Consider the following 23791-nt stretch of genomic DNA (forward strand, 5'->3'; position numbering starts at 1 on the left):
AACAGGCTGCCAGGGATCTTTTGAAAATACAGATCTGATCACATAACTCCCTGCTTAGAATCCTCAGGGGCTCCTGTCATACTTGAGAATTGGGTCCAAGCCATCCATGCATGAACTGATCCCTGACAATCTCCACCATTCCTTCCCATACAATCTATGCTTCAGACACAGTAAGCCTCTTCATTCAGCAAACATCTGATGAGAGCCTACTATGTGTCAAGCACTCATCCAGGCTCTTCAGAGGCACCGTGAATAAGTCAGGCAAGGTTCCGGAGTTCATGGGGTTTCCATTCCAAGGGGAAAGGACCCAAAACAAGTGAGCAAACATACAGGATTTCAGACAGCAACAGGTGCCCTGATGCAGATGAACAAGGTGACGCAATAAGAGCGTGACCACCAGGGCACAGGAAGGATCCTTTAAAGGGGTCACACAGGGAAGGCTCCAAGGGGGAGAGAGCTGAGCTGAATCTGAAAGAGTCTGGGAAGCTGGGGCAAGAGTGTTGCAGGCAGACAGAGCAGCATAGGCAAAGATGGGAACAGAGAAGAGACTTGGCATAGGGAGGGAGTGGGGGGGTGCGGGTGAGCACGCGTGCACACGCGCATGAAGGCAAAAGCATTCAGTGGGCCCGGGAGTGGATGAAAGCGGGTAACAAAAGCAGCAGCTCAGAGGCATAGACAGGAGGTAGAGTAAGGACTCTGTAATTAGAAGTCTGGATTTTATTTTAACATAGGAGAAAACCATTCGTAGGTTGTAGGCTGGAGTATGACATGATCTAAATTATAAATTAAGCTTTTAAAAAGCATCACTCCTGATGCTTTGGGGAGGACTTGTTGAAGGGGCTAGAATGGAATTCAGGAACTAACAGTGTCACTACCTGCTGGTCCCTGGCCACAACAAGCTCCTTCAAACCACTGGCAGTTTGCTCTTCCTAGAGCATCCTTCCTCCCCTCCTCTATCTGGCCAAGTCTCTAGAGCTCAAATGTCACCTCCTCTTTCCTAGATCCCATTAGGAAGTGTAGAGAGTTCCTTTCCCAGAGCTCCAGTACCTGCATCCACTACAGAACACAACACGTGTGGTCTCCCCAACTAGACTATGAGCTATTCGAGGGTGGAAACTGGTTTTTGTTTTTGTTTTATTTCCAGCTTCAGGCCCCAGTGCTCAGCACATGCCATTTAAATAATGTAATTATTTTAGGGGCCAACACTACTGTCCCCACCTGCATCCAATCACTGTCACCGCACCCGCTCCCTCATCATCCTTCCACGCCAGTGACGCTCTTGCTTCCTATTTCTCTAAGAAAATGGAAACAATAAGACAACTTCCACACACATATCCACCACATCTACCTACTTACCTGCAACCGTGTCTGTGTAATCTGCCTTCTCTCCTGATGTTACACATGAACTGTCCACACTCTGAAGGCCAACCCTCCACCTGTGCATCACACTCCAACTGTTCTGCTCTCTCTCTCTCACAGTTGGATTGTTCCATTTCTAATGAATCATTCCCATCAGTACACACATATCTGCAATACCTCATACCTTAAATTTTTAAAAAAGGGAAAATTCCTTGCAATCCCACATCAGCTTCCAGCTATCATTTCATCTGTCTGCCTCCCTTTATAGAACTCTTTGAAAGAGGTGAGTATGCAACTTTCATTCTTCTCCTTCTGTCCTCTCTTGATCCTCTCCTTCTGTCCCCTCTTGGATCAGGCTTTCATGCTCACCATCCCTGGGAAACAGTCTTACCCAGATCACCAGGACCTCTGTATCACCAAAACCATCAGCAAGTCTCAATCCTCATCCTGACATAAGCAGATTCTGACACGGTTGATCACTCTGTCATTCTTGAAATACTTCCTTAATGCCTTGCCCAGGCAGAAATTTTTCTGGGCAATGTCACCACCAAGTTGCTACTGCAACCCAATGGCTGCCTCCTCCTACCCAGGAAGGTCAATCTGTGACACAGCACCCCATCTACTCACCAGAGCCCAATAGTTGAGTGTGCACAGTCTCATGGAAAATGATAACAGCAGGGCCCAAGGTGGACAAGGGGACATCCAGGCCACAGCGGGCAGTGGTAGCCTTGAGCTCCTTGGTGAAGTGCTTCAGATAAGCTTCTGAGGCGTCCCCAAGGAACTTGAAGAGGTCATTATGCAGCCGGTCTGCGTGAGTTCGATAGATGACGAGGTCTGAGATGGCCAGGACCTTAAGCAGCAGCCGTGTTCTCTGGCTTAGATTCACTGTAGCCCCCAAGAGCCCTTCCGTGTCTATCACCGCCACCTTGTGGACTGGGTCATAGGCAGCCCATACTCCCACAGTGCAGGACTCCTGGGCAGGAGAGGTTTTGAAGACTTCCCGGCCATAAAAGAAAGTGTGATTGAGTGTATGAGACTTCCCATCCCCAGTATTTCCAAAAATGGAAACCACTTTCAGATGCTGATCAGGTTTGCAGTCCAATTTCCTAATGAATTCCTCTTCATTCGTTACCTTCAAAAAAAAAAAAAAAGGCGGAGGGAGACAATGAAATATAGAAACTGCAAAATACCTAAAAAGACCTACAAGAACAAGTGCTTCCCAAGGTCAGGTCCTCTGATTGACTTGTCAAGGTACAAAAGAAGCCCCAGGATAACAGCCTCCTACCCAGCGCTTGGCCCTAGCAAACAGCTAACGGGAACTTTTAAAGCCTCAATCAGTATAAGAGCTTAGTAGTCATGAAAGAGCTAAAACTACAAACTCCTAGAAGAAGACAGATGCAAATTTTTGTGATTATGGATTAGGCAATGGCTTCTTACAAATGACACCAAAAGCAATACAACAAAAGAAAAGAGATAAAATGGACTTCATCAAAATGGACTTCATCAAAAAACTTTTATTCTGCAAAGGATACCATCAAAGTGAAAAGACAACTCCAAGAATGGGAGAAAATATTTGCAAATCATATATCTGGTAAGGGACTAGTGGTCCAGAATATATAAATAACTCTTCTAACTCAACAAGAAAAAAATAACTTAATTAAATATCAAGCAAAAAATTTGGACAGATATTTCTCCAAAGAAGATATACGAACAGTCAATAAGCACATAAAAAGATACTCAATACCATAGTCTACAGGGAAACATAAATCAAAACCACAATGAGTTATCCCTTCACATCCACTAGGAGAGCTACGATCAAAAAAATAACAGCAAGTGTTGGCGAGGATATGGAGAAATTTCAACACAAGAAACACTGCTGGTAAGAATGTGAAATGGCACACACTCTGGAAAACAGTATGGCAGTTTCTCAAAAAGTGAAATAGAGTTACCATATGTCTCAGTAGATCTACTCCTAGGTATATACCTTAGAGAACTGAAAACACATGTCAACAAAAAAAAGAAAAGAAAAAAAGAAAACACACATCAACACAAAACTTGAATACGAATGCTTGTAGCAGCATTATCTGTAACAGCTAAAGATAGAAACAGCCCACGTGTCCATCATCTGATGGATGGATAAACAAAATGTGGTACAGCCGTACAAAGGAATATTATTCAACCATAAAAGGAAGGAAGTACTGATACATGCGACAACATGGATGAACTCTGAAAACATTACAGGAAGTGAAAGAAGCCAGATACAAAATATTACATATTGTATGATTCCCTTCATATGAAATGTCCACAACAGGTCAACTCAGAGACAGAAAGTGTATTAGTGGTTGCCAGAGGCTGGGGGAAGGAGGGATTAGGGAATGACTGCTAATGGGTACAGGGTTTCTATTTGGGGTGAAGAAAATGTTCTGGAACTAGACAGCACTAAGGGTTGCACAACTTTATGGATATATTAAAACACTGAATTGTATACTTTAAAAGGACAACAAATACATGGTATGTGAATTACATCCAAATAAAGCTGTTAAAAAAAAAAAGAACTTATTGGCTAAACTTCATCCATCCATAATTCCTCTGTTTACAGTTTAAAGAACATTGCAGTGCATATAAAAAGTCAAGCCAGGAAAGAAGAGACTTGGTGCCAGTGAGAGTTCCAGAAAAATGCCCAGGTCCCCTCCTCTCAGAATATAGAGCCCCAGGGTCAAAGCTCCTAATCCAAACATGCCATGTTCCACTCCTGCTACAGGAGTCATGAACCTTAACACCTCGCATCCTGATTCTCAGGAGTCTGCTGGTTTGATAAAGAGAAGTTAGAAAAATGTAGACAGACCACTGGGTGTGAAATAGGATAAGCCCTTATCTCCCATCATCTCATCAGGACGGTAAAGCACTCATTATTCTATTGATAACATCACTGTTGTTACATTAATAGCCTTAATGTTAATGATAATGTTAATAATTTACCGAATGCCCACCACTGTGACAGTGCCCTTCACTGGATTATGAGGGCAGAACCAAATCTATCTTTACGTCCCTAGCACGTGGGACAGAGCCTAGCACATGGGAGGAGCTCAGTACCTAGTTACTAAGTGAGTGAATGAATGCCAGGCCCCTTGCTAGGTACTTTAATCACCTTCTCCACCCTGTATCTTCCATAGGACTCAATACACAGCAGCATTTGATGAACTTGGTGATGGGCTCACTGATCTCCCAGGCAACTAAGAGGAACAAGAAGTTACACAGAACAGCCCATTTTGGACCAGTGTCGCTCAGCCAGCCTGGTTCCATGCTGCTAACAACTTAGCCATAAGAGAAAGCAAACAAAAGCTCCCTAAACTCTACCAGCAAGGAGTCAGATAAGGTCAAAGTGGCCGGCTACAAGAGCCATCCACCCCGGGAAGATGACAAGGCCTAGGGAATGTCTCCCCTGGAAATCTACTCCATCAGGAATCTGGTAGCCCACGAAACAACTGCTCTCCAAGCGTGGGCACCTGAAGAGGGGCCTGCAGGGGCCATCAGGTACAGATCTAAGTGTCTGAAGATTCATACTGATTATGAAATGATGTACATAGTATACATAAATAACCCGTCCAGGGTGAAAAATAAAACACTCCTGTCAGCATCTGGGGGGGAAATTACTTTGGCACCATGTGTCCCGGGCGTGTTAGGCATACACATTCATGTGTTGGGCGTGTGCAGTTAAGTCCAGCACAAAGAATTCCAGGAGGAGGAGCTCACAGCCTTAGGCTGGTTTTTCTACCAAGGAACCCCACATAATCATTTAACATGCACTGATGGCATTTCTCACATGTAAAATGAGGATATAACCATCTTTGCCTCCCCTGACTGGGTAGTGGTTGCTAATCAAATCAACAGATAAATGAGAACATGCCCATCAAACTGAGAACAGGCTTCATTTTTCCATCATCTGCCTTTCAACATGATTTTGCTTCCTGCTGTACTATTCAGTTCACCCTTAACCTGTGAGCATTTTTTCCCCTAAGCCAGAATGAACAGCCTGGGTGGTAGCAAGACTGGTTTTCAGTTGGGAGGAGAAGGTCAAGCAAAGATACGAAGATTCCCTTTGATGAGGGAAGGAAGGGGCCAGACAGGGAACAGGGCTCCTGCTAGACTCGTTCGGCCTGCAGTCAGTGATCCTCTCTGCTCCACTCCTGGAGTTAAACAAGCTACCTGACTTCGAGCCCTGCCAGCTGGCCACCCCACCCAACCCTACATGTTCTAATTGGTCCTGGACCCTTACACAACAGCAAGAGCAGGAACAATACCCCAAAGCCACTCCTCCCCAACTTCTGCCTTCCTTACTCCCTGAGCTGGCTAGACCATCATCTCTTAGACTGCAGGCAGCAACACCCAAATTCCACTGCTGGCTTTGCCACTTTGTGGCCCTGGAAAAGTTACTTAATGACTGAAGCCTCAGAGAAACAAGATACTGAGTCTACAACCCCTAGAGCTACTGAGAGGACTGCCTGCTTGAGGCTCACAATTTGCTCATTCAGGGACTAAATCAGCAATGTAGTAAGATCTGAACTGATGCTACCTAAAAATGAAAGCTCTCACTGCTTGCTTTGGATAACTCCTTTCCCCTCCCTCTAATCAAAACAACACATTACTATTAATACTGACTTTAGAGCTGCCTCTTAGTCAAGGGACTGTCTAATATCATACCGATCCTGAAGATACCAAACAGTACATCTTTCTCTCTGTCTGACCCACCAAGCTTTTCAATTTCCACAGTTCCAAGGAGAGTTTCTAAAATGAAATATAACTACTCAATGATTTCCACTGTTCCAATTTAGAGTTGAGGGCAGTTTACAGTAGTGAACAGTCAACCTCTGGCCCAAGCGGGCAAGGGGGATGATGACATTCTCCCTTAAGAAATTGTCCTCAGCCCTCGGAGATCATTCCAGGAAGAATGAACACATGGACTTTGTTCTGAGGATGCCTGGGAAGGGAAAAGCAAGAGACGGGGAAGGAACTTAAGTAAAATGCCTTGGAAGGAGGGAAGTTCAACAGAGCACAGTCAGAGGCTCTTTAAAAAAACACACACAAAAAAATCTCTGAAGACAGCAGAAAAGATTCCAAAGGAAAGAAGCTCAGCATTGAGGTCCTTTCAGTTCTGACCTCTGTAGATGAAGAGGATCTAATTTGCACCGATCATGCAGTTCTCTAAATTTTTATAAAGGTGTTCCTTGTAGCTGAGGGCACAAATCAACTTCTTCCCCAAAGTAATGGGTGCTCCCAAATCACAACCTAACGCTCATAATAAATCCCACTCCTGAGCCAACAAAGATTATCTTCTACCCTTCCATTGAGATTCTAAAACAAACATAAATCGACAAGTTATTCCCAAAGTTAAGCTGCTATTAATTACTTTTATGTGATGGTCTCTGGTTTATTTTGCTTTCATTCCATTTTTGCCTGAGTTCAGAGGAAGAGACAGAACCCAAAGAAACCAAGCCAGATTCTCAATCTTTTCAGAACTGGGACCACTATCCTAGAGGAAACTAGAACTTGATTATTTCATTTAATCTGGACCAAAAAAATGTTGCCTGCCATTTCAGTAAACAGAGAATGTTGCCTACCTTTCTGGCTGCCCCCATCAAGCCATCAGCCACTGCAGCCTCCCCACCCTCCACAGCCCGCTCTGGGGGAATTCAGGATGGAGAAAAACAGGATACTGGCCCTAGAGAGTTAAGATGCATATCAAAGGAATAATTTCAATAAGCCCAGACTCTTGCATCTTCCCACACATATAAAAGCATTAAAATCATTAACTTGAGATGTCTGTTTTTCAAGATTAGTGATAATCTTTAGATGTTTTGCTGGAGAAAAAAAAAAAAGATACATCCCCCACTCCACCCCCGCAAAAACTCCTCTGTATCCTGGCTCCTCCTTCACCCCTTCAAAAGGTTCCTCAGAGCTCCAGTTCTCAGTAAGGTCGCTGAATAAAGCATAATTCTCAACTTTCAGGCAGTGCGGTTTTTTCTCAGTGGACAAATCCACAGACATGTATCAAGCTTCATCCAGTGTCTGGCACTGACCTGATGATGTCAGACCAGCACAGGTACAGAATTTAGGGAACATGTTCCCTCCTCTGTGAGAAGGAAAGCAGAAGAGGGAAGTGAGAGAACTTCTCCTCGAAAAATCCAGAGCGACTTTCATCACATTAAAAAGAACTCCAGGCAATGATTTAAGTCCATGGCCTAATTTTCAGACAGGACTTGACTTAAACAATGTCAAACGGATCAGTAGCCAGTCTATTTTTAAAGTCCAAAACCAAAGGAGGATCCATTCCAATAGCAAATCCCTATTGCCTGGAAAGTTCTAGTAAAACCCAGCAAAGTTCAGAAAATTTCCTTTCATTCTATCCTGAAAGGAGTGTATAGCTTTGTGTTTATCCATGTATGTATCAATAGAGTTTCATGTAAAAACACAATTGTTTCTCAATCAAATGTTTTCTTAAGACCACTGAAGTCACAAGGCTGGCTTCACAAACACATTGAGTACATTTGGTAAGGGCAAAGGTCACTTTCTTCCACTCCAGTGTCCCCAGAGTGTTTCATTACTTGAGAGATCGGGAATCCTCCTCCCATGTCTTCTAACTACCAGTGGTGCTTCTGACGCAGGGCCTCTCAGCACTGCTTGCAGCAACCCTCCTCCTCCACCAGGAAAGAGAATGTTCCTATACAGAGATGATCCACAAAACAAATTCTTTAAAAAGGATCATTTTTAGCTCCACGGTCAGTTTCTTTGACTTCACCCAACTCACTCAGTTCAGCTCTCCATTTATATCTGAATCAAAAACTTTCCAAAGCAATGCTGAATTCTGAAGACAGACTGGAAAGACTGAGTCATCCTCAAGACCACATCATCCTCGTGGGACCCTTCCAAGCAGCTTCCACCTGGAAGATGCAAGCCCCTCCTTTTAAGTGGTATGGCAGACCCGTATCTGGCCAGCTATAAAAACAGATATAAGCTCGGGTAAAGGCCCTGGGATGCAGGAGTAACAATCACAGGCTAGACAGGAAAGCTAGGTTCAGGTCCACCTCTCCCTGGATCATACCCTGGACAACTTACTCAATCCTTCTCTTGCTCACAGCCTCCATTCCCCACCCACCAGCTCTGTTAACATCTTCCCATTTTCCTGGCTCTGGACTTCCCACTAGAATGTACTCCCTGCTGGCAAGAGTCTGGGCTGTGTTGTCCACCACTGCAGCCCTAGCACAGGGCATGACATAGTAGAAAATCTATACATATTTGCTTAAAAATAAAAAGGAATGAACATAGCACTGAATGTCTAGATGCTATACTCCCTGGGGAAGGGAACAGTGTAGTATGACCATTAAGGGTTCAACCAACCTGCCTCTCCCACTTACTGACTTTAGAATAACCTTAAAGTGGTTATTTAACTTCTTGGGGCCTTCGTTTTCTTACCCACAAAATGAGGATAACAATACAGTCAACTTCACAAGGTCACTGCGAGGATTAAGTGAGGTAATGCACTCTGAGCACTCAGCACAGTGGAGGCTCGCATCAAATGCTAGACAAGTGCGACCCACGTTACTACAGTTGCCCTGGTTTGCCTCGAGGCCACACTCGGCACCACCACCACCACAGAATTTCATTCCATTATGCCCAGTAAAAACCCTCTTGAGAAATGAGGTTTCCAATAAATGCCTCATTAGAGAATTAGGGATAATGGGACAAGGAAGATATTTATTCAACACTTACCACTACTCCCCCTCAAAAGGATGTATATTTTTAATTTTTTTTAAATGCTGTTATAAGATTACATAATATATATGTTATGCACAAGAAAGTATTCAGTCTTCAAAAAAATGATGTGACATAATTCCAAAAATTATTACTTCACCAGAGACTCACTAAAGTGCTCATCTCACAGTTTATGTCACAGAACTTAACTGATGACACAGCTTTATAAGGAGGTCTTTGGTGTCTGAGGTAGAGGCTGAAAGGGGCCTGGTTTCTAGTGGAGCCCTGATGAAGTAACAATACGGCATATATTACAAATTTTTTTAATGGAGGTATGGGGGTTTGAACCCACAACCTCGTGCATACTAAGCATGCACTCTACCACTGAGCTATATCCACCCCCCTATTATAACTATTTAAAGCCAATGACAATAGTAACCCTCCTCTGAATTTCCATAATATCCTCTCTACACTGCTCTGACATCATCCACCTTATTTCTATGTATTTATCTTCAATTACTACTAGGCTGCCCTCTCCCCAAACGCAAGTTCAGTGTCTAGCGCCAGTTTCTACCCCCCTCAGCTGTCAGCACATAGTAGGCACTCACTAAATGTTTGATGAATGGTTAAACTGATTAGCACATGTCAAATGAGACACGTGCTGAACACTGTTCTTGATGTGGATGAACAGAAGAGAAAAAACAGCATGGGTGACCCTCAAAAACATGACAGTGAGTGAAAGAAGCCAGACACAGAACAGTACTTCATTATCCTATTTATATGAAACTCTAAGAAAGTCAAATCTATAGTTACAGAAAACAGATCAGTGATTACTGCAGACTGACTCCCTAGGGGCCCAAGGGAACCTTTCTGGGGGATGGAAATGTTCTAGTTCCTCACTGCTGTGGAAGTGGTCACAGGTGTATATACATTGGTTGAAACTCACAGAATTTACAATGTATACATTATATTATGTGCAAATTATACCACAAGAGTTGATTTTTAAGTACACATGATGTCAAATGGTGCTAAGTGGAATGAAGAAAAGCCAGGAGAGCACTAGGACTGTAAGGTATGGGCAGAGGTTACTCTTTTAAATATGGTGGTCAAGGAGGGCAACTTTATAGTCAAAACCTCTTTAGGTCAATTCTTTTTTTTTTTTTAAAGTAGCAAACTCAATTTTCTGTAGTAATGAAAGGAAGAGAAAAGTATGAACAATTCAAAGCAGTAGATAAGCCTAAAATCATTTGCATTTAATCCTAGAAAGAAATCTTTTTCCCCTGGCAGTAGTAGATTTAACTTAATTCATGAAGGGGGAGGGGGGAGAAGGAAAGAGGAAAAGAGGGAGAGAAAGAGAGGAAAGGAAGAGAGAGAGGGAAGGGGAGAGAGGAGGATTCAGGAAAGAAGAAAAGGAGAAGGAAGAATAGGGAGGGAGGGAAGGAAAGAGAAGAAAGAGAAAGAAAGGCAAAGCAGGCTATCTTTCTGCCTGTCTGTCTGTCAGATGATCCAGATCCAAATAACAGAGTAAACTGAGACATGGGGGAACAACAGCGCACCCTGTGACCTGCTGGCCACAAAGCTCACAGTCACCAGGACCAGAAAGTGTGTGCAGAAAGAACTGTGGGATCCTCAAACAGCCCCTACTCAGAGACAAACACAAAAGAGAACAGGGTTTTCCCAGGAACAAGGGTTTCTACCATCCCTCCCTTGTCTTGCTTAACCTCTGAATTTTCATTTTGAAACATGTTTCACAGAGATTGCTCAAACTAATAAAGCACATAATTGACGCTCAAGAAATGTTTATGACTGCTGCTGAATGATACATGTAAACTGAATTAAGCTCTTTTTAAAAGACAAGGTTACGAGAAATTAGGGAAAACAGATTATCCATGGAGATGACATATTCACCAAGCAGAAGAGACTGGGCTGAGAAGTAGAGAAATTTCTAGAATACTCTATGATTGCTGAATTGCTGAATTATGTTCTCTCTTAACTTGAACCTGGGGTGTCGGTAACTACATGCCAGAATAAGGCTTTGTCTGTTCAAGTATTCTAACATCTAGAGTCAAATTCCCTGAGAAAGACAGCAATAATCCAGCCACAAGTAGAAGGAAAGTAGGAAGGAGGAAAAAAAAAAAAAAGCAGAAGCTACCAGAAAATAGAATCAACCTCCAGTGAAGTCAAGCCAGAAGCCAGGTGCTTGTGTAAGGCACACTTCTCTGCCCAAGAATGCCCGCCACCACCAAGCCAACCTCACAAACCGGTCGAAAAGGGCCTCTTAATTACTGGCCAAAAGCCATTGGAAAGAGGGGCAAAACAAACAAAACAGCCTCCAAGGAAACCTCCACCCTTTCCTGCCTCCAAAAGTCCCTCTGCGCCCCTTCCCATAGGTCTTTCCAATTATTCTTACCTGGAACTTTCTGTATCCTTGCTTTCTTTCCCTTCTTTGTGGTCTCGCCCATTAGCTTTCTTCTGGTTGCCCATCACCAATCAGATGTGCTCACTACATTGAGCAGTTCTAACCTCAGACAGAAATGATCTCATGGGAGCTCCTCCCAAAGCAGGCAGGACTCCCCAGAAAAGTCCAGCCAGCCATCAGAAGGCTTCCAAGCAACAGATACAATCTCCAGGATAAACTCAAGGGCGGTACAGCCAGGAGATGCAGCCACAGGGAAAATACACACTGTCAACTTAATAAGAAATCTGCCTGTTACATTAACCCTGGTTCAAAAAGCCAAATATTTGCCCAATTCCAGAAAAAAAAATCAATCACTTCAAGGAATGCACAGACCAGAAAAAAGTAGAATCACACAAATTAGAGGTAACTTGAAATAGTTAAAGATAGGTTCCCTGAAAAGCTGACTCACAGTAGTTTTAATGACTTGTATGGGTCAAATTTTAAACAGCGCTGTGCTAAACAAAATAGCCTCCCAGGTTAAGTGCCAGGAGCCTGTTGTAACCGAATGAGCCCAAGGCTGAGAAAGCTCAGAAGATGCTGAGCAAAACTGGAGGCACATAATAGGGGCTCTTTCATCCTCTGTTTGTCTGAGTCACCCTCAACCCTGGTTTCCCAGTAACACCACACAATGCCCTCCCCCTACTACCATTACTAAACAAAAGGGCTTTTACTTGGGTTCCTATGAGTAAAAGGCAGTGGAGCAGGAGGGCGCCTCTGCTGCTCATCCAATTATAACTTATTATTTTGACAGACAGCTCCTAAGCAGATCTGTGGGGAATGTTTTTCCTGCATTTTTTTTTTTTTTGATGGGGGTAGGTAATTAGGTTTATTTATTTAGTTTTACAGGAGGCACTGGGGATTGAACCCAGGACCTCATGCATGCTAAGCATGTGCTCTATCACTTGAGCTATACCCTCCCTCTCCTGCATTTCTTAATATAGCACCTGACAACCAATAGCGAACACATTCAGATTCTGACCAGAAATTGCCAAAGGGCTAACCAGCCACAGCACCAGAATTAGTCCTTACATTATAATAGTTCAACCATTCGAAGAAAAAAATGGGGAAGTTCCACAATTTAGAAGACTATGCTCCCCAGGCTCCTGACCTACGGAGCAAAGTTAAGACCTGAGGGTGTTCTGCCAGCCTGTCTGAAAGAGAGGTCCTGGAAAGAGTAAGCCCCAGAAAGGTACCCTAGACCAGGAAGCAGAGGACAGGGCCCAGGGGTCAGCGCAGATGAGGCTCAGACAGAAGGAGCACAGGAATGGGGCGGACCAGCACAGCCAGTCTGTGGTCAAGGATTCCCAACAGTACAAAAACATCCTCTGCTATTTTCCATTCCTGAATCCCACTAGAATAATGTCTCTTTTAGCCAATTAAAAAAAAAAAAAGCCAAGTCACAGTATTTTGAGCCACACTATTCTGGGACTGTAAACAAGGGAAGCAGCCAAACAACGTGATGGGTCTTCTTAAAGCAACGGTCTCAGTGAGATGAGGTCCACCACTGACAACAGAAGGAAGGACAGTGAAGACTCACCTTGGCCTTCCATTTCAGACAGGGCCCAAGGCTATCTATTTCTGACTTCAGGAGGGCCTGCCCCAGGGGACACTTTCTTAGCTTCTCATTGACCCCACTGCTGGGCTACTGGGCTTCCCCATCCCCCTGCATGTTCAGCAGGAGGGGATTTAACTTTAGGAGTCTTTTGGAATGAAAAGCTCCCTGGTTCTCCTGTTGTCAGGGGTCAGCACGAAGATGAAACAGGTGCAACTGCTGGTCAGGGTGCTGCTCTGGTCCCCTGGAAAGAGGGCAGCTATAGGAAGTTCGTAGAAAAGAAACAAAGTGGAGAATGGGGTGGTTGTGAAAAAAAAGAGCAACTTGCATGGGGTTTAAATATGTATATATTTATAAAGTGACATATATAAATTACATGCATATAATTTTCTTTCATATAAACATGTTTTTCACCTTTTTTCTCTTTGACTAGAAATGTTCTGATAAGACAAGATGTCAGGATCCCTCACAAGACCCAACAGATTGGAAAACACTACCCCCTATGTCCACTGAGAACTCTAATTGTTAGAACTTTATTCCTCTAACCTTTGAGTTATTTGCTAAGGGTGTGGTCTTCAACTTCAAGAGATTATAGATGACTTGTCAGTGTGGATCATTTACCTACTGCGGGCTCTAAATAATGGATCCCTAAGTCCTTTGGTTTTCCAAGTACTGTTGCACTGAGGTCTAGAAAAATCAATGAATACAATGCAGAAAGTCTAACCATTTCACCACAGAGGTTGCAAAATACGCCAAATAAGAATATTGATTTCAGTTAAATTACTTCTGAGGAATGAACCGAACACAAAGAGGGAGGAAAAACTGGTGTATTGGTTGTTTTCCGCTTCACAGGAACCCAGATCACCTATCAGACCAAACCTTCACCTGTTAGATCAGTTCTCAATCTCAGCACTATTGACATTTTGTACCACGTAGTTCTTTGTGTGGGGGCTGCCCTATGCACTTTCAGACATTTAGCAGCACCCTGGCCTCTACTCACTAGCACACAATCCCCCATCCCCTAGCTGTCACAACCGGAGATGTCGCCTAACCTTGCCAAATGCCCCCTAGGGGAGCAAACTCACTCCCAGAGAGAACTACTGTGTTAGATAGGATCAAAGGAGATTCATCTCTTTATTGTGTGAATTCAGTTCTTAAAGAATTTGTTTTGGGGGACGGTATGTCTCAAGTGATAGAGCACATGCTTAGCATGCATGAGGCCCTGGGTTCAATCCCCAGTACCTCCTTATAAATAAATAAATAAATAAATAAATAAATAAATAAATAAATAAATAAATAAATAAACAAACAAACAAACAAACAAACAAACAAACAAACAAACAAACCTAATTACCTCCCTCCCCCATTTAAAAATTTGTTTTAGCAATTTAAGTCAATAAAACCTGGAGTATTAAGCAGGTGTTCTTTGCACAAACCAAACACCTAGGAGTCACCACTGAGTTCTCATTCCCTCACCCTTCCACCCTATCAGCACTCCTGCTTGACATCCAAACTTTGTCCCAGATTCATCAATGTCTTTCCATCTCATCGTGTCCACAATCACACCAAATCGAAGCCACGTCTCCCCTCAGCGTCTGTAGCAGCCTCTCAAGTGGTTTCCTTGCTTTCCCTCTCGCCCTCCTATAATCAATAAGATCTAGTCTTCACACCAAAAGTCAAGAGCCATCTCTTAAAAAGTTCTACCAGCTCATGTGAACTTCTAGCATACAGCAGTTTGGGGCTTTCCATTACACTTAAAATCCACACATTCCCGTGGCCTACAAGGCCCCACCTGAACTGACACCCGCTGACCTCTGCACCTCTATCCTTACCACTCTCCGCCAGCTCACTCCGGCCACACTGGCATCCTTCCTGTACTCATATATGCCAACCCACCGGCTCTGGATCCCATTTTTGTCTGGAGGTCTATTTTCCCAGGTAGTAGTAGCCATTAGGTCTCAGCTTAAAAGTCATCTCTACAATAAAAACTTCCCTGACCACCTGGCAAAAGTGGCTTCCCAGGCACTCTTCCTTAATAATACATCTGAACCATCTTTTCGTGTGTTTTACACGTGTGAACTCTTCTTTCCTCACTCGAATGGTAGGCTCTATGACAGCAGGGACCAACTCTTACTATCCATGTGTCCCTGGAACCTAGAAAGTGCCTGGCAACATAACATATACTCAATAAATGTGATGACTGAATGAATGTCTTTGCCTACAAGGGCCAAATGTATCCATTTAAGAGCCACAAATGAGTTCCTGCTTCTGAGAGCAAAAATCAGTTTCTCCTTAAATGTACCACTCTAGCATACACTCAAATGGCAACAGGGTAACGATAAAATTTTCATCTCTAACAGGGAGTTTTTTTGTCCTTTCAGGTTTTCCAAAAGAAACTGAGTAATACTCAAATTGTAAATGATAAATTTTAGAAGATTCTTGGCCATAGCATTTGAGGGAACCACATATAACAGTAACAGCCTACAAGCAGCTAAAATAATCCCTATGTACTAAACTGAAAACAATCAAAACCCACAAATGACTAGAAACATGAAAGAAAAACAAAGCTGGGTCCTAAACCATGGACTCTTCGCTGCTATGAGGAAAGGGCTCTTCAGTGATAACCATCTGGCATTTATGCAGGGCTGTTTCATTGGATCCTCCCAGCAGCGATGAGGAACTGCTAAGCTGGTGCTATTGACCATAAAGTTTGATGAGGAAGTTTAAATGACTTGGTGAGATAGCAGGAGTGTCACAGAGCAAGGATCTTAGATCTCAAATCCTCTGCCACTTCTTGTAACTTGTTCTTGGCAAGTCACTTTGTCTCTCTGTGCTTCAGCGTCCTCCTCATCTATAAAATACAATGCTACAGATAAAATGCTTGTATCCCCCAAAATGCCTATGTTGAGATCGAGCCCTCAATGTGATGGTATCAGGAGGTAAGGACTTTGAGAGGTGATGAGGACACAGGGGTAGAGCTCTCATGAGTAGGATTAGTGTCCTTATAAAAGAGACCCAGAGGCTTCTCTCTGCAATGTGAGGATAGGCTGAGAAGACAGCCATCATGAAACAGGCCCTCATCAGCCACTGAATCTGTCGTCACCATGATTTTCAACTTCCCAGCCTCTAGAACTGTGAGAAATAAACTTCTGTTGTCTATAAGCCACCCCATCTATGTTATGCTGCCCAGATGACTAAGACATACAACGTCCTTCATGGGGTGTGGTAGGCTGAAATTGCCCACTCCTCACATTCTAATGAACAGAAACTGAGAATATGTCACTTCATGGGGCAAAAAGGCTTTGTAGATGTGAATGAATTAACGACTTTGAGGTGGGGGGATTATGCTGGATTATCCAAGTGGGTCCAATGTGACCACAAGGATCCTCGTAAGAGGCAGGCAGAAGGGCCAGAGACACAGAGGCAATGTGACAACAGAAGAAGAAGACAGAGAAGGACTGGAAGATATTACACTGCTGGCTTTGAAACTGGATGATGCGGCCCTAAGACAGAGTACGCCAAAGGCCTCTTGAAGCTAGAAAAGAAAAGGACAAATTCTCCCCTAGAACCTCTAGAAGGAACACAGCCCTATCAACCCATTTTAGGACTTCTGACCTCCAACCTATAAGAGAATAAATTTGCGTTGTCCTAAGCCATTAAATTTGTGCTAATCTGTTACAGCAACAGTAAGAAACTAATACACAAAGTTATCAGGATTAAATGAGCTCAAATGCTAAGAAGAGTGCCAAGCACCACAGTAAGAGCTCTTTAAATTTTAACTACGATGAGCCAAGACCAGAACCCAGGGGAGACTCAGAAGTACTGCAGAAGCTAAGAAAATAAGGTTCAGAAATTTGGTAATATCGATCTAAATTTAAAATGTACATAGCATTTGACAAAATGACTCCATTTCTAAATAGATTTATAGACTATTCAATACATTCCTGGTTGTAATAACTCAAATATCCATTAATAGGCTAAAATTATAGAAAAACCATTCAACAGAGTACTACAGAGTACTAGGCAGCCTTTAAATAATGAGGTAGACCTCAATGTGCTGGTAAATTCTACAAGATGTATTCTGTAGCCAAGGACAGAACAGGAAGCATATTAGGTTCCTTTTTGTTGAAAAATAAAAAGGATGTGTATATATTCATAAATATATGTGAAAAAAATTCTAGAAGGGCATGCAATTAACTGTTTTTGGTTTTTTGCAATTAACTGTTAATGGTGATTGTTCTAACAAAGGAGACTAACGGAATGGAGGAGGGAAACTTGTCACTCTAAGGCAATTTTTATGATTTTAGTTTGTTTGTTTTAACTAAGTATTGGTGTGATACTCATTTTTACAAAACTGAAGTTGAGATGTGACATCAACCAAACAACAAGTATTTTTTGCTCTGGCAACATGCCTACCATCATACAAGATACAGGGCAGAAGACACGGTCCTGCTCTCCAGGAGTTTACAAAATAGCTTAATTTATCATCAAGATTTCTATCAGACAATCACCGAATTGTTTTGGATATTCACATAGGAAAAGTGAACCTGATATTTTCTCAAAGTATTTTTCCACTTATGACCATGAGAACAAATCACCAGATAAAATTCTATGTATAATCCATTAGTCCCAACCAGTGCTGCTTGCGATTATTAACTGTTATTTCCCACGAAATGGTCTATATTAATGAAGGCAGAAGTCTCTACAAACGACCCAATTGTATACATATTATGTACTACAAGAAAAAAGATGGACGAATATCATCTCTGGGTAGTGGGATCTGTCTTCTTTAATACACTTCCTTATATTTTCCTAATATTCTGCTAAGGAATATGAATCAGTGTTTACAAAAAGAAAACAAGACACACCCTCCTTCCCTCAAAAAATACTTCCTGGTGCTGACACAATACCCATGAGGGTTACTGGTCCATCCCAAATCTGCCTCTCACTTTACTAAGGTGACAACAATCCGAAGTATGACTTTCCAAAGGCTGGCGTTAAAGAGAACTGCTGGCAAAACCAACAAGAATCATCCAAATCCAAGTGTTCCATTTAAAAAATATTTAGTCCACCCTGTCACCAATTAGAGCATAATCCATAATGAAGACATTATTGCTAACAAGGGAGGCAGCATGGGATCTGGGTCACTCTTCCATAACTATTAGTTCCTCTCAGCCAAGAAAGAGAAGTCTGTGTCAGCCAAGTATTCAGCTGACAGTGGAGGTACATAGGAATCATGACGCAATTCATTTCCATCATCTTATCTAAGGAGAAAATAGACGAAAAATATTTAGTGGGAAATTAGAGTTCTCAAATGGTAACTTAGAGAGGTACTCCTCCAATCTGGAGACTTGAGGAGTCATCACAGCTCAGAGTACTGAGTCAGTGTGCCGCAAATCCTCCCCGATACTGACAAATGCAACTAACTGGTGCTGGACTCTACCCCCCAGGCCCTGTGATAAGGGCCTTTCCATTTCCATTCCTAACCTCTGAATCTTCTCAACTACACAATGAAAAAGTGAAACTGAGGCAGGGAGTTTAACCTGCCCTTGGTTATACAGCCTGTAAGTGAAGTGAACTCACACAGTCTTCACTTGAAAGTAGACATTAATGACATTACCTTCACTGGAAAGTATGAACATTATACCAGCCCTTCCCCAATCACCCCTACCTGCCACACACTTCCATCTCCCCAACCTACTTCTATCACAATCTACCCTCTCCCCAACTCAGAATCAGATCAAATATTCTCTTGTCCTTCTGTAATCCCAGATGCCCTTACTGGCTTCTACTGATCAGAAGCCAGTACATGGAAATGAGAGGCCAACTGGAGAGGGTCCTATGCTTATGGAAAGCCACTTTTCTAAGACCTGCCTCTCTAAATGGAGCTAGCAGGGTTCTAACTTACTGCCTAGCACTCCCATGGGACCCACTGTCAGTGTCTCTTTCCCTGCACACACACAGTCCCTCCTCATTCACATGTATCCACAACTTGCCGAAGTGCTCTCATTCAGAAAACTGTCCCAAATCAGTTCTTCCTAATAATGATCCTAATAATAATAATAGCTACCACATACTGAGCACTTATTATGTAACAGGCTTTATAAACAGTCATTTTATCCTCACTACAACCCAATGAAGGAGGCATTGTCCCCAGTTTACAGATGAGAAAACTAAGGCTCAGAGAGGTAAAGTAATTCAGCCCAAGGTCATGCAGCTGGCAAGTAACTAAATCTGACTCCATGCAACTTAAGCTTTGAGGGGTCTTGCCATTCGTTCAGTGATTACAATGTGAGCACCTCCTGGACTTTCCCTGAGAGCTACCTGCCAACAACAGATCTACTCCTTTACCACAGGAACCCCGCCATAACCAAGAGCTTACCTGAATTTCTTCATTTTCATCTACTAGGAGGAAACTCACAACCTTCTCAGTCATCTTCTTCCTCTTGGCCTCCTCATCCATCCCCTCTTCCTCCAGGAACTCCTGGACGTCAGGGACGTGGTACACAGTAACGGGGTGTCTCCGTTTGTTACCCCCGGAATGAGTCCTCTTCTGGCACTCCAGGCACAAGTTGATTTTACAGGTCTGGCACCTCACGACCGCCCTCTGCTTCACACCTGGGGAATGCCCATTGGGGCCCTTGCAGGAGTCACAGTAAGGGACGTGGCCTGCTTTGAGCCGGATCCGCTCATGGTTCCTTAGGCGCTCCTGCCGATGGAGCTCCTCCTCGCAGCGGACACACTGCAGGCTGCAGCACTCGTCACACTCGAACACGGCTTCCTCAGTCCCGCTGCAGGTGTAGCTCTCCTGGCACATCAGCCCCGGATTCAGGCCCTTCTCTGCTGGGGAAGTCTGGCCACTCATATTCAGACTGGTAAGGAAATCACCCACCATATAACGGTCCTGGGCCTTCCCCAGAAGTGAGGACAAAAGCTGGGAGCCTGAAGACTGCACAGAACTTCCACAGGGTACTGAACACTTTTTTTTTTTTAATTATTTTTTAAACCTTCAGTGTCCTATTAGAATTCTTCACACATTCATTAATGTTTAAATGTTTAATTTTCTGCCTCCCACGCTCCTGTATCAGCAGCAACGTTGATTTGGTTTGATAGTTTCATCCTCCATAAAGTGCAGGGAAACACGTGGTCAAAATTAACTTGAAAGGGTATTTTATGGCTATCTGAGAGAGAGGTGACGGGTGCACTTAGATGGACTCATGAATTGGGCCTCAGCCACAAGGTCTTGGTAATGAAAGACAGTGGTCAGGAGCTTTGCAATATAATCCAGCCTCAAGTCACTATTTCAGGGGATACCTAGAATAAAAGAAGGAAAAGGATTTCACTCATCTAAAAACAGCAGTGCACCTTAAAAAAAAAAAAAAGAAAGAAAGATTGTGATTAAATATGAGGCCAAAACTCCTCAGAGAAATCTCATTCTTGACTGTAAAACTTATGCTGGCTCATTCTGATCCTAGAAATTTCTTCTCAAAATTGTGGTTATGGCTCCTCCTTTTAAAAACAACCACCACCTCTAGGCTCAAGGCATTTAAGAGACTTTGTCGATTTATTTCCCAGACAGAAATTCTCTGTTCATTCAGTTATTAAATTCAGAATCACAAGCACTAATAAGCAAATAGTTTTTGGAGGGACAAACCTCTGCACCCCGACCTGCACCCCATAACTGGGAGAGGTGAAGAAAAACACTTATAAAAAGCTAAAGAAGAGTAATAAATTTTAGCTCCATCAAAGTCCTGGGCAGATACAGTTACCCTTGTAACTGGATTGTTTCGATGCTAGAAAGATGCCTATTAAGGACTCTAAACCTGGAAACAAGAGTCACCATTCCATGTTTAAAAACAATTATTGTACTTCCTTTTGTCCTTTCCTCTAAGTGCAAAAAAAAGGGAGCAACAGGAGACAGAATTCCTCCACTAAGGCCCACAGCAAAGCCAGGCCTGCAGTGAGTTAAAGCAAATAATTTTTCTCTTTGTCATTCAAAATCCAACTTAAAAATAACTTCCAAAAAGAAAGAAAAAAGATAACTGGGGATTTTGTCACTTCTACAATTATATCTCTAATTCCCCTTAGCCTTGACACCCATTCTAACACTCCACAAGGAAATGTAAAGCCTTCCTTTCAGGTATTCACTCTTCCCCTACAGTAATCAATCCACCAATCTTATTTTTAGGTAAACAAGGAAGGCTAAGGGAGTGACTAGGAGACCCTATTTACACCCTAACTACAGACGTGCCCAACCAGCTCCCACAACGGAAACGAAAATCAAAATTTGTCACAACTGAAAAAAATATGAAACCAACCTTCAAAAAGATACCTCACCGCCCACCTGACCAAACGAACCATCTGCCCACGCGGGCTCCCAACCCCGACGCCTCTCTACAGCCAAGGATTCCTCACCCTTCCTTCCTCCCAGGCAACACCACCACAACCCGAGGGGCAGTAGCAGAGTCTAAGAACAAAGAAGGTCCCCCCAAATCCCCCCTACGCTGGCAGAGGCCAGAGCCGAATCCATTGTTTATACCACCCCACCCCCACCCCAGCCGCTCCTGACCCCCCCTTCCTCCCCGGGGCAGAGGGAGCTCCAGGGCTATCGCTGGCCCGGCGCAGGGCCGTGCCCTTCCCTCCCCGCCTGCGGCGGCCGGGGGACCCCACCATGGAGCAGCTCTGCTGCAGCGAGGCGGCGTCGGGGGACCGCAGGGCGCCGGTGGAGGCGGGGGCTGTCCCTCAGGGAACCGGCGGATCCATCCTCATCTCCATCTCCGCCCCCCACCTCCTTCGCTGCCTTCCGGGCTTCCTCTCCTCCTGTTGTCAGTTAGGATCAGCTGATTCGAGTGAACTTCTCCCAGCTCCGACTAACAGGAAGGCGTGAGCGGTGCAGCCCAGAGAGGGAGGAGCGGGAGGGGTGGAGCCTGACGCCAGCGAGGGCGGAGAGTGGCGCGCACAGCTTCCTGGGAATTGTAGTTCTCCGAAGGTGCGTTTTCCCCAACACTCTGGAAGTGAAGCCCCTGAGTAACTACAACTCCCAGTACTAAAGAGGTTGCGCTTGCGAGAAGGCGGCAGAAACAGGCTTTCGAGCATTTTGGGACTTGGAGTTTTTGCCCTGACTGTGTTTTCCGCAGGTTTCTGCGCGTTGTTTTGGGTAGTGGCCTGAGAAGGAGTGGCTCTGTATTAGAGAACTGTTGTAATATGTAGTAGAGGAGGGGCAAGTAACCCTTATTGCACATCATTCTTTTAGAAATGGATAAAAACAGGCAGTGTCCACTTAGCCAGTTTCACCTTCAACTAAGGAAAGACCAGAAAGCATTTAAAAGAGAATGTAAGTAGTCTTGTGAGAGTTTCGTTTTCCCTTCAAAGTATTCTCCAAGCCAACTATTAATTTTTTCTCCATTCATTCATTTATTTTTTCTGACCTTTCCTTACATACTTTAAGAACTTTAGAATTTTAAATCATCTTGGTACATTTATTCAGGTAAGCTTTCAGGCCACAATTCAGGCTAATGGTTAACACTTACCTGGCTTTTTGTAAATGGTCTTATATTTGTTCAGTGCTTTCACTCTTTGTTTGGTTTTGTTTTTTGGTTTTTTCTTTTTTCCGTTTGTTTCTTGGAACAACACTAAAAGAAAGCCTGATGTAATGTAAAGAGCACTGATCTGAGATGCTGAAGACTGGGTGCTTGTTCTAGAAAGCACTTGGGTAAATCACACAAACTCTCCATGAAATAAAAGGATTATATGGTTTAACCTCTGAGGTCCCTACCAATTCTAATATTCTGTAATTCTATCTTGATCATTGTTAACCCAGGAGAGAAAACGAAGGTTAAGTGACTTGCCAAGGTCATGCAGCAAGTTATTTACAAAGCCGGGACAAGAACCGATCCCCTGACTTAAAAAGAGATGATTTTTTACCTTATGATTCAAGGGACATAACTAGACCAATAAGAAAACCAAATCTACATAATAAGGAATAAGCTATGTATGAAGGTAATATTGCTGAAAATTATGTTTTCAAGACTGGGCAGATAGCCAACAGTGGGGCTAACAGCACAACATGGCTGAGAAATGCCACATCACAAACCAGAATATGAAGAGCTAAGCTACCTGTAGCACTTTAAAACTTCAAAGTTTTTAATAGAGAAGAGGAAAAGACTGATTTTAGAAAGGAAGTTAAGACGGGTCTTGGGCTAGGCTCTTGATAGTGGCTAGCATGTCATAAAAGTTTCCTGGAAGGTTTGGTTCCTAACCTACCACTATAACTTTTTGGAGCCTTAATAGTTTGCTTCATACCCCTAATCATAAAATAAGGATACTAATATATCCTGAGAACAAAATGACATTTAATCCTCATTAAAGCCAACATGCCCATTTTAAGGTAAATTTTTTAAGTTAAAATAAGAACCCCTAAAACTATAGAAAATGGTTGTCTCCAAGGAGTGTAACTACGATGAGGAAGAAGAAAGACTTCATTTAAACAACTTATATTCTTGAAATTTTTTACTATTTAAGTGCAATCTGTTAATAATAATTTTAAAAAACTAGTTTACTTTTATTTCTTTAGTAGATCATTGGAATTATCAGATTGTTTGCAAATGGTTTTACTCATTCTCATTTTTTCTGTGCTTAGTTATTTTTCACTATTGGCTACATTTTCCTTGGAA

The 23791-nt window shown here is 43.1% G+C and overlaps 1 protein-coding gene across 2 annotated transcripts in view; it reads right to left on the bottom strand.

Moving 5' to 3' along the window:
- Nucleotides 1-22002, bottom strand: part of ZFYVE1 (zinc finger FYVE-type containing 1) — a 42369-nt gene extending 20367 nt beyond the window's left edge. The window contains exons 1-3 of one of the 2 annotated variants that reach the window (XM_032482306.1): nucleotides 21789-22001; nucleotides 19501-20432; nucleotides 1987-2491 (exon numbers count right to left, since the gene is read on the bottom strand). In XM_032482306.1, the coding sequence (XP_032338197.1) occupies nucleotides 1987-2491; nucleotides 19501-20013 (1018 nt within the window). In that variant the 5' untranslated portion in view covers nucleotides 20014-20432; nucleotides 21789-22001. Of the gene's footprint in view, nucleotides 1-1986; nucleotides 2492-19500; nucleotides 20433-21788 lie in introns of both variants that reach the window. The other variant, XM_032482307.1, reaches the window with a different exon arrangement.
- Between the last annotated feature and the right edge of the window lie 1789 nt (nucleotides 22003-23791).

Source organism: Camelus ferus, chromosome 6 (assembly GCF_009834535.1).
Source record: "Camelus ferus isolate YT-003-E chromosome 6, BCGSAC_Cfer_1.0, whole genome shotgun sequence".
NCBI lineage: Eukaryota > Metazoa > Chordata > Mammalia > Artiodactyla > Camelidae > Camelus > Camelus ferus.